The sequence below is a fragment of the Monocercomonoides exilis genome (assembly GCF_001643675.1).
Source record: "Monocercomonoides exilis strain PA203 chromosome Unknown scaffold20-1493094, whole genome shotgun sequence".
Lineage (NCBI taxonomy): Eukaryota > Preaxostyla > Oxymonadida > Polymastigidae > Monocercomonoides > Monocercomonoides exilis.
In genome coordinates, this window is record NW_027150565.1 from 1455989 (window position 1) to 1472201 (window position 16213).

The window sequence follows — 16213 nt, forward strand, 5'->3', positions numbered from 1 at the left end:
TTGAGGTCTTTTCATTTTTACTGAATTAATTTTGGAAATAAACTCATTAATATTTATTTGTAATTTTGAACAAAAAAAGCAAAATTGTTTGTTTTGAAATACTTTTGAAATACGATTAAATTTTTAAAAAACTTCTCTGTTAACTGAAATAATATGAAAGAATGAGAATAGAAATATTGTTTGAGAGAAAATCTTCAATTTTCTCCAAGAAACACAAACTTTTGGAGAGTACAAGATCTCTTTGTTAGAGGTGAATCTGCAGAATAATCTCGCTATATTTTTCTCAATCTTTTCGTTGGAGTAATTAACATTAATAATCTGACGTACCGCACTTTATTTCTTTTATACTTACATGTACAATAAAAATCAAATAAATTTTTATAAATGTGCATCAAATCATCAGCAAACTCAAAAAAATGAAAAAAATAGAGAGCAATCAAAGGATAAAGTTAAAAAAGGGAAGGTTCTTCGCATCAATTTCAAAAACAAAATGCAGAATCAAATGAAAATCATGCAAAGAATAGAAAGATATTTTGTCAAAGATGATTTCTGTTGATTCTGTTGGAAACAATTAGAAACTGTAATTCTCCATACGCTTTCAATCCTCGAAACATCGAATCCATTTTCATATTTTTTTATCCAATTCTCATTTTCAATTTCGTGCTTTTCCCACATTTCATTAAATGAATGAAAATAAACATGTTATCGTTGAAAGATAATGAATGTATCATTTATATGAAATTCCAAATTTCCGAATTATTGCAATGACTAAAATGCATGTTGATATTTGAAGAGCATTTGAAAGTGAAAAACTTGCGCGATGTATAATCCTTCCATATGCAAATCTCAATAGTATGATTTAAAGCTTAATTCCTCGAAAAATCTCTAAAGATTTAAAACATGAAAATTATCATGTTTTGGATCTTTCCAACAAAGTCTAAAAAATGCAATTTCGCGCGCATCATATGTCAAACAAGTCGGTTTTCAAAGAACCCGTTGCTACTAATGGACAACGTTGAAATAATAAGAAAATTGGTTAAGAATCTTAAAATCCCAGCTCAACGATAATTCAAAAGGTAGAAGCATAGATGAGAGAAAGCAAAAACAAATCTTGTAAAAGAAGAATAAAAATTCTCAAATAAATAGTATTAATCCTTTTATTTCTAGAAAAATCTTTACAAAAAAAATGATATTTTCGATGGATATTTATTCAGCATAATTTGAATAACTTATGATTTTTCGTTGCACATTAATGTGCATCAATAAACAAAAATATTTTATTTTCCTTAAAGCTTGATGTAGCAAAGAAAATTACATTCTTTTTTTTCTCAAACAATAAATAAATTTAGATTGGTCCAGATCTCGAGAGATCATCGTAAGTATTTGATTTTTCGATGGGGAAAGCACAATTAACTGAAAAGGCTTTAATATCCGCTACGAGCAAAATGATAGAAGATCGAGGCCTGGCTCTTTCTGCGGCTTCATATTTTGGTGCTTTTCTTGCTTTATTTCGAGAAAAACTTTCTGATAAATCTACCAACCCTTCTGATCTTCGTCTTATCCTTCGAATAACGATAAAGAATTTAGATGTCTTAACTGATTCTTTAAAGAGAAAACAATTTGAGCATGCTCCTTTATTTCTATCTTCATTGAAATTGCTTTCAAATGATTCTCAATCGTGTGCTCTTCTTTTGCATGCATTGTTTGTGCTCATTGAATGTCAGCCTGCACAACAATGGTACAAAGGTGGACAAAGTATAATAAACCTATTTTCAACTATTGTTTATTGGTGTGCAACTGATAATGAAAAGGTGCGACATATCGCTCAAAGTTCGGTTCACTCACTCCTTGGATCTCGAGCAGAACTTAGACCTTTGCTTACAAAAGAAATTTCACGAATTCTTGGACCTATATTAGCTCAGCCACAAACAAAGCAAGAGACTATATATTATGTTACTCTTCTGCTTCGTTCAATTTTTCCATATTTTTCAAAGGTTACAGATCTGCAACTAATTCTTCCAAGCATGCTAACATTTTTACAAGGAAAGCAAACACGACAGATTTCACTCACGCTTTCAGCTCTTTACTCTCTTCTTTCTGGTTTTCCAGCAGATTTTCGAACCCTTGTAACCACTTCAACGGCCTCACTTCCGCACTTTGATGACACAATATCTTCTTTATCTAACACAGCAAAATACATTCAATCTATCTTTTGGGACAAGCAGGTCTTTGATATCTTGGCAGAAAGAGCTAAACTTTCAATAGCAGCTTCTCAGCAAGCACAGCCTGCTTTGTTTTCTTCATCATCCATTGTGTCCGCATCACAAGATGTTGCAGGCATTTCAAACCGTTCTCCGTCTTTCCCGTTTACTCTCAAGAGTCACATGTCTATTATCAGCAGTCTTCTTCAGCTTAGTCCAACGCCTTCTTCGCCTGCCTCTATTTGCGAAGCATATTCCAATGTGATGACTCGTGCTGTTGTTTTCCTTGTCATCCGAGAAAGCTCTCTTTCTCCTTCAAACGCATCTCCCACGTCATTCAGTCTTGTCGTGCAGCTTCTGCGTGTTCTGATCGGCCTGTTTAGGCACCCCATTCTTTCCACCAGATGTGTCGCAGCTGAGTGTGTGGTTGATCTCATCATGAAAGGGGCACTGCCCCAGCAGCTGGTCGAAGCAGCCGCCTGGACAGAAATCAACCAGCGGAAGCAGCAGAGGCAATCGGCTGGTGCTTCTGGGAGCGTTTTTGGCAATGCACAATCATCATCATCGTCTTCTTCTTCTTCTACGGCATTTGCTTCAAATTTATCGCAGGCACCTCCATTTGGCTCTGTTCAGGTAAGCAGCAGCATGCAAGTGGCTGAAGAGAACAGCCAGCCATCTCCTTTCCACGAATTCGTGTCGCTTATTGACCAGTCGCTTTCCCTGCTTTATGTCGATTCTCTGCCCATCTCCCTCTTCTGCTTCGAGTGGCTGCTCCTTCGCCTTTCATCTACTGTCAAAGTTCCTCAAGAACTTCTTTCTTCTTCATCTTCCTCTTCTTCCTCTTCTTCTTCTATTATTGATGTTCCTCTATCTGAGCTGTTCTGTTCGAGCATTCTCCTCAAAATCTCCTCCTTCCACGACCATCTGCACCAAGTAGCAGGATCTGCCATGTCAACAGCCTCAGCTGCCTCCCTCTTCTCTTCCTCTTCCTCTTCTTCCTCTTCTTCTCGCTCTGTCGCCTCTGCTGTTCTGTCATCTCTTCCTCTTGTTCCTCTGATCGACCACGCCCTCTCCATCGCCATCAGCACCATGGGTGTCTCTTCATTCCTCCGCTGCATCCCTCTCTTCGACGACAGCTCTTCTTCTTCGCGTCTGTTTATCTTCCCTCTCCTTCGTGATGCCATGCACCACTCCTCTTTTGCCTTCTTCCGCAGCACTTTGTTCCCTTCTGCTTGTAAATACGCACGGCAAGCTGCGACGCTGCTGAAATCGCCGTCGCTTTCTTCTTCTTCGCCCATCGCAAAGGCGTTTTTGACTGTCGCCAGGCAGATCTGGTCGCTGATGCCGTCGCTGTGCTTATCACCTGTGGATGTTGCTGATGCTTCTTCTTCTTCGTTTTCTTCTTCTTCTTCTTCTTCTTCTTCTTTTGGATCCGCTTCGTCGAAGCAGAAGAGGCGGATGATCACGTCGATTGAGGAGAAAATCGATCCATTCTCTCAAATGGACAGTAAAAACCCATTTGGAGCAGCAGGGCAAACACAAAATAACGAGAGCAGTGCAGAAGACGATCACACTCTTATTTCTGATTATCTGAAGTGGATGACGACAGAACTGCCGGCTGAGGAAGGGAGCAAGAAACATGCACTGGTCAAGTGTGAATGGGCAGAGGAGCTGCTGGAAGAGACGGGGGAGTTCAAAAGGGCAGTGGTTGAGAGGAGGAAAAGAGGAGACGATGAAGATGAAGGTAAAGATGGAGGTGCTGGTGGATATTTGAGTGGGAAGAGGAAGAATAATGAAGAAGATGATGAAGACGATGAAGAAGACGATGAAGTGGGAAATCCGTTGGAAGATGGAACAGACCCCATTTTCATGTATCCTTCTTCGTTTGACTCAAACCTCAGCCATCTGAAGATGATATGTGCAGACTCAGCATCTGCCTCTGCCTCTTCCTCTTCCTCTTCCTCTGCTTCTTCTTCCTTCTCTTTCCCAGGCCAATCAATGAGTTCATTTCCTTCTTCTTCCTTTTCGTCTTCCTCTCTCTCTCTCTCTCCGTCTGCCCAGTGGATGGTCGACCAATGGACGCACATGATCAAGCTCGCCATTGACGAAGCGTCTTCCTTCAACCCTTCTTCCACCATCCCCACAATCAACCCCTTCGAAGCTGTCATGTCTTCTGGTTCTTCATCTTCCTCCTCCTCTTCTCCTTTTGGCTCTTCTGATCCATTTGCCATTGACTCCCTCACACTCGCTGATTATGGCTGCGAAACCCCACTCACCTCTGCCTCTCTGATGTCTGTTGTATCACTCGTCTCCACTTCTATTGAGAACCTCGTCGCCTCTTTCTTCCCTCCTCCGCTGCTGCTTCTGCCAAACCAGTCGCTCCGCCCGCTCTTCAGCCTACTGGACGATGAAGAAGACGGAGATTTCGAGCCGGAAAAAGATGAGGGAGAAGACGATGACAATGAGGATGATGATGAGGATAGCGAAAGTGATGGTGATTCTTCATCCAGTAGCGATAATGATGAAGATGAAGACAATAATGATGATACCTCTTCAAAAGAGTCATCTGGTGTTCACGAGCACAAGCACACTTCTTCTTCTTCTTCTTCTTCTCAATCAGACACAGCCTCAATGGCCTCATCCACAAGCACCCGAACTCAATCAACAATGCAGACAGGACGTTCAGAGACCTCCACAACCGTCCGAAGAGAAGCACAAAAGCAGAAATTGGGTCTGAACTCATCTTTGCCACGTAATCACCCGATGTCGTTGAGGTGTTTGGAATCTTTGTGTTCTTCGCATTCATCGCTCTATTCATCAATCCAACAGGCAATTATATCTTCTGCAGCTGCTTCTGCTTCCTCTTCTTCAAAGAAGCAATCGCGTTCATCAACAGCTTCATCCACTTTTGCAGCAGACGAGGCAGAGCAGACGATCAAAGGGTCGCATTTCGCCTTCACAACAACTCCATCGCTGTTCAGTCTATCAGAGATGGTCTCTTTATTCACAGTTGATTCAGTGAAAAGCCGGAAAAGCGAAGGCAGTCGAATGAGTGAGGCAGAGAAAGAAGACAAAACAGCAGCCAATTCTGAGAGGAATGGAGAGCCGCAGGAATCTGAAGGAGGGATGGAGATGGAGACAGAGTCATACAAGTCAGTGAAATCCACAATGAGCACACAGACATCACTGTCAGCGTCTGCCAGTGGGATGTCGATGCTGCATCATCATCATCATCACTCAGGGCACAGAAACAAGAAGGACGAAGCGAATAGCGAGCTGGACAGGGCAAGGCGCCTGAATGCGATCAACTGGCCAGTTACAGCTCCGGCTGTGGGCAGAACAAAGCAGGTGATGAAGATGATTTCGAGTGCGCTGTGTCCTGCGCTCCTCACAGAAACACTCTTCCCGTCGTTCAAAGAGCTCAGGGCAGCTATTGTGGATGCTTCTGCTTCTTTGTCTTCCTCTTCTTCCTCTTCTTCTTCTTCTTCTGCCTCTTCATCTTCCAAGGCATCTGCCATGACTCAGTCTCTCCTCTCTTCAATGGCCTCATCCCTTCAGCGTACCATCCAGATTGTGTGTGCAGCTACACCTGACGATGTGCTCCTCCGCCTCTTCAAAGACGAGCTCCACACACTCGACATGCTGGTTTCCTCATGCGTGTCACCAGCGAATGTATCGACGTTGATTAGCAGCGCAGCAAAGAAGAAGCAGCAAACCCAGAAGCAGCAAGGTTCAATGGAAGGAGTGCTTTCTATGGTGGCGGCTGTTTCGCAGTCAGCAGCGTTCAGTGATTCGACAATCGCTGATATTATCTCTTCCATCGAGTGTTGTGATATGCTGGTGCCTTCGCTGCCACCGTATTGCTCGCATTGCCTCGCTCACACTCTGTTTGCTCTGCTTTCTGTGGTTGCTGGACTTCAAAGCAGGAAATCTTCTACTACTTCTTCTTCTTCTCTTTCTGGCTTTACATCTGATGTATCACCATCGTTGGTGTCTTCTTTGATTCGTGCCATTTTCGCGTCGTATGCAAACATCTGGGAGCACAACGACACATTCTTCGTCGTCTCCCCTGACTCTGCCATCTTCAATCAGAATTCTCTTTCAAGGCCAGCTGCGTTTGCAGCCCCAACTTATCCTTCCCCTCCCCCTGAGCTCTATTTAACGTTCTTTGCTCTGTTTGCTCCTCAGGCGTCGATAATTCCCTCTTCATATTCCTCTCCTCTTTCATCTTCCTCCTCAAAAGCAGGGAATTCCTTGTTCTCCTCTGTCTTGTCGTCATCTTCGTATCGAAAGTCCATCTTGATCTGTCTTTCTTCTCTTCTCACATACCTCCCTCCCAATCACTTCAACACATATGTCTCATCCTTCTTGCCTATCATTTTAGATGGGCTGAAAGCGAAGAACTCGACAATCAGAGAGAGGTCGCATTATCTGCTGAAGCTGCTCTTCCAGCAGTCTCTCATGTTTTCTGCCCCAAGCTCCTCTCTTTCTTCTTCTTCTTCTTCTGCAAGGAATCCAATTTTATCAATGTCTTCAATGGATGTGTTTCCTTCCTCGTTTTCTTCAACTGGTTCTGTGAATGCTTTGAATTCGACTTCCTTCGACTTCAGAAGTCTTATTTCGTATTTATTCACTGGGCTGACTCTGAGCAATGAACGCATCCTGATCCACACACTGACTGCACTCTCAACAGTCGTCCGCTCTTTCTCTACTGAGTTTGTCAAGCTCGTCAAAACCACAATGAACTCATCATCATCTTCCTCTTCCTCTTCCTCTTCCACATCAATGGTTTCTGCTGATGCACCTGCCACTTCCTTCAACTGGGATGTGTTTACTCCGCCTGCTGCTCTGAAGCCGCTTGTGCAGCCAGACAAGCAGCTGATGACTGTTCTGAAGGCGAAGCCGTTTGAACTCAATCCGCTTTTCATCCCTCGTTCAATGCAGCCAAAATTGACACAGCCGGCGACTCCTGCTTTTCTGCAGCAGGGTTCTGCTGCTCCTTCTCCTCTCTTCTCCACTTTCTCTTCTGTTTCTTCCGTTTCTTCTTCTCCTTCTCTCACAAATACTCCAACTGCAGCAACTGCCTCTGCCTCCTCCTCCATTTCATCGCGATATGCTCCATTCTCCCAGCTGCTTCTTTCTCTCTGCTGTCCTCTTCCCCGCAGTCTGCCAGCTGTCTCTGCCATTCTCGGCTTTCTGAATGTACTTGCTTCACGCTGCCCTTCACTGCTCACTCACATCCATCTCTTCATCATCTCCGCTTTCTTCAACTCTGATGCTCTGACTGAAGGTGGCGACAGGAGCAGCGGGAAGAAGAAGAACAAGAAGAAGAAGCAGCCGAAGTGGATGCCTGACGGCAAGGACGAAGTTGTGTTGAGTCGTGTTGTGAAGGAGAAGTGGCGGCAAGGAATGAGCCTATTTGTGGCGCGCTGCTTGAGAAGGTTTGACGATGAAGAGAAGATTTTAGAGCTGGCGGGGAGTGACTATGCAGTGCTAGTGCACAAAGTGGCGAAGGACGAGAGGAAGAAGAAGAAAGGGAAAGAGGAGAAGAAGAGAGAGAGGAGGGAGATGCTGATGAAGCAGGAAGGCAGGGAAGAGCGGATGAAGTCGTCGATCAGCGAGCGGCTGAGCAAAAAGAAGAAGATGAATGTGAGGAGCCATCTGAACATTGACGAAGATGAAATCAGCGGAAGTTCAGACGGTCTCAGCAGCAGCAGTGAAGATGAAGAGTCAGAAGACGAGCTTTTGGATGGAGTGTCAATTGACTCGCCATTCAAGCGAAAGGAGAGGAGAAAGAAGAAGGAGAAGAAGGAGAAGAAGGAGAAGGAGAGGAAAGGGAAATTAGGTGGTTCTGTTGGCGCTGAGGAAAGCGGATTGAGCGAAGATGAGAAGCTGAAGATGCTCACGTTGGATCATCTGATGTTTGAGTCACTGCGAGAGAAAGAGCAAAAAGAGAAAGAGAAAGAAAAGAAGGCCAAAAAAGCAAAAGGGAAGAAAGGAGGAGAAGAAGAGAGCGAAGAGGAAGAGGCAGATGATGAGATGGATCCAGTTGATTTGCTGTCATTCACACAGCCACATCATCTTTTGGAGTCTGGTCGATCAAGCTCATCTTCTGCATCTTCTGCTGGTGCTGTTCGAGATGAGTACCAGCGGGACAAGCTGACCGGGAGAATGCTGATTGTGGATGAAGAAGCCGAAGAGGAGAAGAAGAGGGCAGCGCTGAGGAAGAGGATGGCTGGAATGGACGAGTCGGAGATGCAGGAGGAGCTGATGAAAGGAGGAGACATGAGCGATGATGAGATGGATGACATGCCTGTGTCACAGGCACATGCACATGCTTTGCTGAAGTCCAACAACCAGAAGAAGAAGAAGCAGAGTGTTGATTTACCGAAGAAGCGGACAAGAGAAGACCAGGAAGGAAGGAAGAGAAAGAGCCTGGTGGGAGAGGCTGGGTTAGAAGAGTCGGATGAGTCAGAGCAAGACAGCATGTCATTGAGAGACGATTACGAGCCAGATTCAGACGAAGACGAAGAATATGCTCAGAATGCACGGCCTGTCAATGTGAAGCCGCGGAAAGTGACGCAAGGAAAGCTCATTAAGAGCCAGCTGGAGTCGTTTGGAAGAGCTACACGGTCAGAAAAGACAGGAGGAGATGTGAAGAGGAAGGGAGATCTTGAGCCATACTCGTATCTTTCGCTTAATCCGGCCATGAGCAATAAGAGGTGTGCATTTTGTTGTTTGATTTATTTTGCTGTTATAAGTCTCATTATTATAATATTTACTTTATATCTTTCTTTCTTTCTTTCTTTCTTTCTTTCTTTCTTTCTTTCTTTCTTTCTTTCTTTCTTTCTTTCTTTCTTTATTTTTTTTCTCTCTCATACAAACAGAAACAAGACGCAGGTGACACAAGCCTTCAAACAGATGATGAAGCAGATGTCGCACAAGCATTCCAGAGGGATGGGCGAAGGTCATTCGAGATTCGACTACAAAAGCGGAAAGAGATCGCAGCAGAAGCTTTCGAGAAGCCAAAGAAGAGCTCAGGCAAAGCACAAATAAGCTGTTGTGTTTCTGATGTTATCTTCTTCTATTTCAAGTCGGTTTATTATTATCCATTTCCTCATCTCCTTCTATTTCTTCTTCTTCTAAAAGCGCTGTGTAATTTGTGATGCATCGTTCTTCTGAATAGCTTTTTTTTTAAATAAAAAATCACTTCATTACAAATTGCGTTCAGATGGAATGATGGAAAAATAAAAAAAAATACTTCACTTTACGAGCGCAAAAATACTCTTGATAATTAAAAAAGTCCACAATCATTTTTAAAAGGTTAAAATACTCCAATTAAAACCAAAAAAAAAATTGGCAAAGGAAATAAAAAAAAAAGGTGAAATAGAAATATGTTTATTTCAAAATAAATAAAAAAATATAAAAAAGACTTTCAACTATGATGCAGGATAACCCGAAATAGCGAGAAGGATTTCGCCGCAAGTTTTTCAAAGAACTTTGGAGAAAAATGGAACAATATAATTTTTGTTGAAGTGTCAATCTGTTCATCTTCCAAAATGTCTTCATCATCTGAAATTTGGTCTAAGTCTTCGTTTTTGACTTCTTCCTCCATTGAACTGGTTTGTAATTCATTATCATCGTCATCATCGTCATCTTCCACTTCATCCTCATACGTTATCCTTCGCATCATCGAAAAGCCCAGCCCTCTCCCACTCATCTCATCCATCTCCAGCTCATCATCTTCTTCATTGTCATTGAGCGCTGAATCAAAAGTAAACGGCTTCGGATTCACTTTTGAGAGTGAAGACAAAAACGACAGCATCAGCACGCCTTCTGCCACAACAACGCACCTCTTTCTCTGCTCGTCTGTGAGTGAAGAGAGCGGAATAGGGAACACAGGCAGGGAATCAGAAGAAGAAGAAGAAGAGGAAGAGGAAGAAGAAGCAGATGACAGATGTTGTGTCTTGTTCTCGCTCAGCTGGAACAGCGAGCCAATTGTCGTTTTTGCCAGTTCAATGAGCTGGTTCCCTTCGAATTCTCTCATCCCTCCCATCTCATCCACAGCCTTGAGGACATCTTCATAGCACTCCTCGTCTTTCTGCCCTGCTTCTTTTACTTTTTCTTTTTTATCTTTTTCTTTTTCTTTTTCTTCCTTCTTCGGCATCAGATGAACCGGAGCATGTGAAAGCGCATGGAACAGCAGCAGCAAGACCGGGTGAGGACATTTCGGAACAAGCTGCGCAAACTTCTTCTTCTTGTCCTTTGTGATCGTATCGTTCGAAATCCCAGTGATCCCCTCATAGAACAGCGGGAAGAACGACGGGAAATCAGCCGGGGCTGAGCCGAACGTGAGCGGAACCAGCGCAGAGAGAGAAATGCAGTCTGTGTAGAGCAGATTGGCAACGAGGTGCGGCTTGAGGCGAAGCACAGCCTGGGCAGAGATTGCACAGGATGGTTCGACGAAAGAAGGGAAAGTGGAGAAAGAATAAGGAATTGTGTGTTTTATAGAGGCAGATGGGGTGGAAGAAGAAGAAGAAGAAGATGCACTTGTTTGTGTGCTTCCAGAGGAAACCTCTTCTTTCTTTTTGAAGGGCTCTTTTGTAACGATTTCATACTGATCCAGGTTGAGTGAGCGTTCTAGTGAAGAATTGAGACTCTTGTTCTGATTTTCACTTTCTGTGCCTGGAGAAGAAGTTTTTCCATTTGTTGCGTTTGTTTTTGGAGATGTCAATTGTTGGTCTTTGTTTTCAGCTGATGCTGCTGCTGTTGCGGCTTCTTTCAGCACAGACGAAGGCTCCGCTCGCACAACCGGAGAATTCGTCTTCTTTCCTTCTTCATTTGGCTTTTTCTGTGATTCCGTTCTCTTTTCTTCTGCTTTTATTTGGGAATCTGTCTTTGACATTAAATCTTTCGAGTTCGTGACGATCCATGATGAAGCAATACTGTCCTTCAGTGCCGCCGTGTCCAGCTGAGGCTTCTCCAATGCTGGTGAATTGCTCGTGTTGCTGTTTGAGATTGGCACTTCTTTCGCTCCTGAGCTAATTGCTTTGGGAGAAGCCTGTGGCAGTTGAGGCTCTTTGGACACAGGATCATATGGAATGAAATCTGCTTGTTTGTTTATTTGTTCGTTTGTTTTTTGATCAATAAATCAGGAAAAATAGAGTTGGAATTATGAAATTTTGGGAAAATACAAATAATAAAACGAAAATTACAAATAGAATGCAGAGAAAAAAAGAAAGAAAGAGAGTATTAAAACATACTACTAAACTTTCGCGCTTCTCCTGCTTTATTCACTTTTGCATCATTTGCCGGCTTTTGCATTCCAAATGCCGGGTTGATTGGGTGTGGGAATTGCATCGGATTTGCTTGGCCAACAATATTCGGTGCATTCTCAGGCTGTTTGTTTACATCGAGCTTCTTAAAGTGGAAGATGCCTCCTTTGAAATTCATAGGCTGCTGCCCTCTTATCAAAGTTGGTGCTGCTGGAGCAGGGACGTTGGTGTGGGTGAACTGGGGAAGCTGGATGATGCGCTGTTGGTGTGCATGTGTGACTGGCAATGGAGAAGGGGAAGGAGAAGAAGAAGGAGTAGAAGGAGAATAAGGAGAAGAGGAAGGTGGGATATGCACTTTAGGTGTGAAAGGAGGAGGAACATTGGAAGGCTTGGCAGTCTGTTGCGTGGGCAAAGCAGGGCTCAATGCCTCAGGCTGCTGAGAAGGTTGCTTTGTTGAAGGCAAAATGGCCATCTGCTGCTGTGGTTGTGGATGAGATTGAGGTTGTGATTGAGGTAGTGGCTGAGGCAGTCGTTGCTGCATCATCATCATCTGTTGTTGTTGCTGCTGCTGTTGTTGTTGATAGCGATGGTCATACATCGTGTGAGGAGGACGCTGGCTGTCAGGCATGTGGAACTGGTATGTGCCATAAGGCTGGGGCAGCGCCGGTGGTACTGACTGTGTGATGAACGGGTGATGAAGAGCTTCTGCAGCAGATGGGCGCTGTTTGGGGTTGATGCAGAGGAAGCCTGACAGAAGATCCCAGGCCAAGTCGCTGATGTACTGCGGACGGCGGATGGGGAAGTTGATTTGGCTGTGTGATTGAAATGGATGTGTTGGGGAATAGGAAGTGGATAAGTGAATGAATTAATAGAAAGAGATAATTGAAACAGAAGTGTGATTGAGAAGTTAATTGGTAAGATTTGATAGGAGTTTCAGCGCAGAGCGCCAAAACATTAAAAAAATGTTCTCACAAAAAGATCAGCAAAACTTCATCAAAAAGAAAGAAAGAAAGAAAGAAAGAAATTGTTTATCTTTCTTTAGCAACAGGTTTTAAGCACATTTCCTGTTTGCAAATAAATGCCAGCAATGTTCTCGAAAAATCACCATTTGTCATGCACACACATACCGGCATATGTACTCGAATGAGCCTGGTCTGACTGGATGTCTCCCTGTCAGCATCTGATACATAATCATGCCCAGCGCCCATATGTCAATCTTTTCGTCGTATCGGTGCTCTCGAGACAGAAGCTCTGGTGCCTGGTCATTGATAACATGCAAAATTGAGTTTTCATATTTTTTAAATTTTTTTACAAAGTTTTGAAATATTATTGGAGAAATCATAATGGAGAAATGCACACCGCATTTAAAGGGGTGCTGATAATGAAATAAATGCATTTTAATATGTAAGTTTTTGCGGAATTGTAAATAGTCAAAGCAAAACAATTATGTGTTAATTTAGACAATGGAAAATCTTGATTCTTTTATTTTAAAAAAATGAATGAATGCAAACCCGCACTGAGTCATTGTTGCGGCAAAAGTCATTTTCTTTGAACGAGACAGTCCGAAATCTGTGATCTTTGCAATCATCGATGAAGCCTTGAAAGTTCCTGATGGATCGTGAAGGAGAACGTTGTCTGTCTTCATATCCCTACCACGCAAACATATTTGAAAAAAGATTTTTTTATTAGTAATGTAATTTAATTGGTATGAGTGTTCGTGCAGAACCTGTGAATAATTCCCTTTTTGTGAATTTGTTGAAGTCCATCCACTAAATAAGAAGTTGCTTTTTAAAAATAACAATAAACAAATCAAACGAATTTGTTCTATGTAATATCTTGTGATAGACTCAGAAAATTTTTGCATTTTTCGAAGAAGCTCGGTAACAGACTGCAAAATTAATCATTTTTATCAAAATTATAATGTATTGGAAAAACCAAACCCCAAAATTTGCATATTCCATGAACATTATAACATAACCTTCCATTTTTTTCATTTGAAAAAACTTAATAATGTGATTCGTTTGCGCACTATTGCAAGAGAATTTTTTTAGATTTATTCACAAATCATTTTTTCTACTCAAACTGTTGAAGCGCGACAGCAGCCTCCCATTCGCGTGGGAAATAATTTGCTTGTGGAATAACCTTTACAGCCATTTGGACATGATCATTTGTTTCACCTAAAAATACTCTTAATTACTTTTATGAAAAGCAAAAATATCTCAAATTCAAACCTTCCAAATGCTCCTTCCCCTGTGTATAATATGAAAAATATTTTTAATTTTAAATGAAATATATTTATTTCTTTTGTGTCAAACCTAAACAACAAATTGGCTTGAAATATCATTCCATCAAAATAAAAAGTAGCCGAAATATTATAAAATTAAGCATTGAAAATATAGCATATTTACCTTAAGTCCTATATGTGATATAAAATTGCGTTCTCCATCTGACAAATGTCGAGCTGGACACATGCAAACAAAAAAATGAAAAAAATAAGAAAAAACAAATTTTTTAATATGGTTTCCTTGAAATACTGATTTCATGTTATTTTGTTGTTAAGTGCATCGGCATTCTTTTTGTGAAAACAATGATCATTTCTGTCTCTCCTAAGCTTGTTTTTTTTTTTTTTTAAATTAAATTCTTGAATCATAATAATATTTCAAAAGAAAGAAGAAAGTTAAAGGTTATATTGTTAATATTCTAAGAAGGAAACGCTCTTTCAAAAAATTTTCTTGAATTTCAACAATTATGTGAAAGAAAGCCAATTTTTGTAAAACGAGGCTAATTTTCATATGTTATTGCTAATAATTGCACAAAACATTGGAAAAGTAATCGGATTTCATTTATTGTTCGATTTTAAAGGGAATTCAAAATATTTATCGAAATTTTGATGGCAAAAAATTGTTATGATCTAGCCCGTTCTTTTATTATTGATGAATGATGGATGGAGAAAATTTGATTATACCTAAAGATAAAGTATTCTCGTAATATATGATATTTTTATGTTAATAATGTGTATTAAAGTACAATTTGGTTTACTTTGTCTTCCTTCTCTTAGGAATGGCAATGTTATGTTCATGGAATAGCATTGTTAGCGCTGTTTGTCCACTTACCAAAAACATAATAATGTTCGAGTTTAGTATAAGAGTTAAACGCTGTTTTTTTTTCAATATTAGGCTGATTATTTTTTAAAACGTCTTCCTGCAAGCGCAAATATGTCTCTTTATACAGTGGCATACAATGTTGGATGTGTACCTGTTATGTTTTTAGCAACAGCACTTAGCGCTCGCCTCAATTATTTCTTGGTTATTTGTATCCCAATAATTATAAATGCAATCATGATGGGAGTTCTCCCAATTATCGGAACTTTCCTTTCTGGCACTGCAGCTGCTCAATGGCTTATATTTGTCATATGCATAATTTGTGGTGGTTGCACTGGACTAATTAATGCAGGAGGGTTTGGACTTGGAAGTGTTTTTTCATCACATCATACTCAAGGAATAATGCTGGGTCAAGGAATCGTGGGATTGATCAGTATTGTTCCACTTATTCTCCATGTTTCGATTCCTGGCGATAATACCGATACAGTTGGAATGATATTCTTTTGCTTTGCAGCAGTTATAAATGTTCTGGCTTTGATAGCAACACTTTTACTGAAGGTTATTCCATATTCAAAGTGGGTTATTCAAAAATCAAGTAATTCTACGAAAAAATTAAATGAAAATCAGCCATTAATTCTCGAAGAAGCAAATGCTTCTCAAATTGCGAAAGGCTCTATTAATTCTGATGAGAAAGAAGGGTCAAAGTCGGTATTTGAGCAAGTGAAAGCATTTATAAAGCAAATCATTCCAGTTGCGAAAAAGAAATTTTGGTGGGGTTTTGCAATCTTTGACCTTTTCTTTTGGTCTCTTCTTGCTTTTCCATCGATTTTTCTTGCCGTTCCATCACAAAAAGGGCAATTCGAGGGACCTTTTTTGCAGTCATTGTGGAGAGTTTGAAATTTCGTTTATTCGAAAAGTAAAACCTATTTTGGAAATATTTTGCAATTTTTTAGTATCTGAAGTTGAATATACATACATTCTGGGATTTTGCCATTCGGTTTTTTACAAACCTCCGTCCGCTATATAAATCCTGCAAAGTGATGAACATTATATCTGCTGCAAGATCCGTTTGTTAATTTTGAATTTTTTGATTTTAATGAAATAATATTCCATTCGTAAATTTGAATCTCTACATGATCGTTTGTTATTTGTAATCTAAATAACATAGATTATTGTGCTTTTCCTTTTTTTGTGTGTATTTGTTCCAGCTTTTCAGCAAACATGGCTTGTTGTCATCGTTATCTCATGCTTCTCTATAACTAATGGTTATCATAGTACTGTTATCATGTCGCAAGCAGGTTCTGATCTTACTGATGATACAGAAAAAGCAATATGTGGAACATTTATGTCACTGTGTTTTAACATTGGCTTTTTCATTGGTTGTCTGGCTTCAATGTTAGTAAGTTATTTAATTGATAAGAGATAATAAGAAAATTGTATTTTCCACTTCAATTTTTGCTTTGAAATTTTGAGAAACATGTGTTTCAAAAAAGAAATTATTGCCCATAAACACTAATATCATATATTTTTCCAAAGATTAAAATGTGACATTGATGAACCAAGATTGTTTTTTTTTAAAAAAAAACTTTTTTTGAAAATTTTGCCATTTATGATTTTTTCGTCTTTGCAATGAAAA

General features: G+C 40.7%; 3 protein-coding genes across 3 annotated transcripts; 2 read left to right on the forward strand and 1 right to left on the reverse strand.

Annotated features, from left to right (window-relative positions):
• Nucleotides 1–1717: 1717 nt before the first annotated feature.
• Nucleotides 1718–9497, forward strand: MONOS_14166 (putative ribosomal RNA-processing protein 12; the record flags this gene model as incomplete). Its single annotated transcript, XM_067866945.1, has 3 exons — nucleotides 1718–1738; nucleotides 1812–8923; nucleotides 9089–9497. The coding sequence occupies 3 exons, from the start codon at nucleotides 1718–1720 to the stop codon at nucleotides 9255–9257; spliced, it is 7302 nt and encodes a 2433-aa protein (XP_067728288.1). The 3' UTR covers nucleotides 9258–9497.
• MONOS_14167 (uncharacterized protein) lies at nucleotides 9467–12671 on the reverse strand (the record flags this gene model as incomplete). Its single annotated transcript, XM_067866946.1, has 3 exons — nucleotides 9467–11309; nucleotides 11465–12288; nucleotides 12604–12671. The coding sequence occupies 3 exons, from the start codon at nucleotides 12669–12671 to the stop codon at nucleotides 9637–9639; spliced, it is 2565 nt and encodes an 854-aa protein (XP_067728289.1). The 3' UTR covers nucleotides 9467–9636.
• A 2020-nt stretch (nucleotides 12672–14691) lies between these two features.
• MONOS_14168 (putative Equilibrative Nucleoside Transporter (ENT) Family Protein) lies at nucleotides 14692–16003 on the forward strand (the record flags this gene model as incomplete). Its single annotated transcript, XM_067866947.1, has 3 exons — nucleotides 14692–15468; nucleotides 15531–15644; nucleotides 15746–16003. The coding sequence occupies 3 exons, from the start codon at nucleotides 14692–14694 to the stop codon at nucleotides 16001–16003; spliced, it is 1149 nt and encodes a 382-aa protein (XP_067728290.1).
• Between the last annotated feature and the right edge of the window lie 210 nt (nucleotides 16004–16213).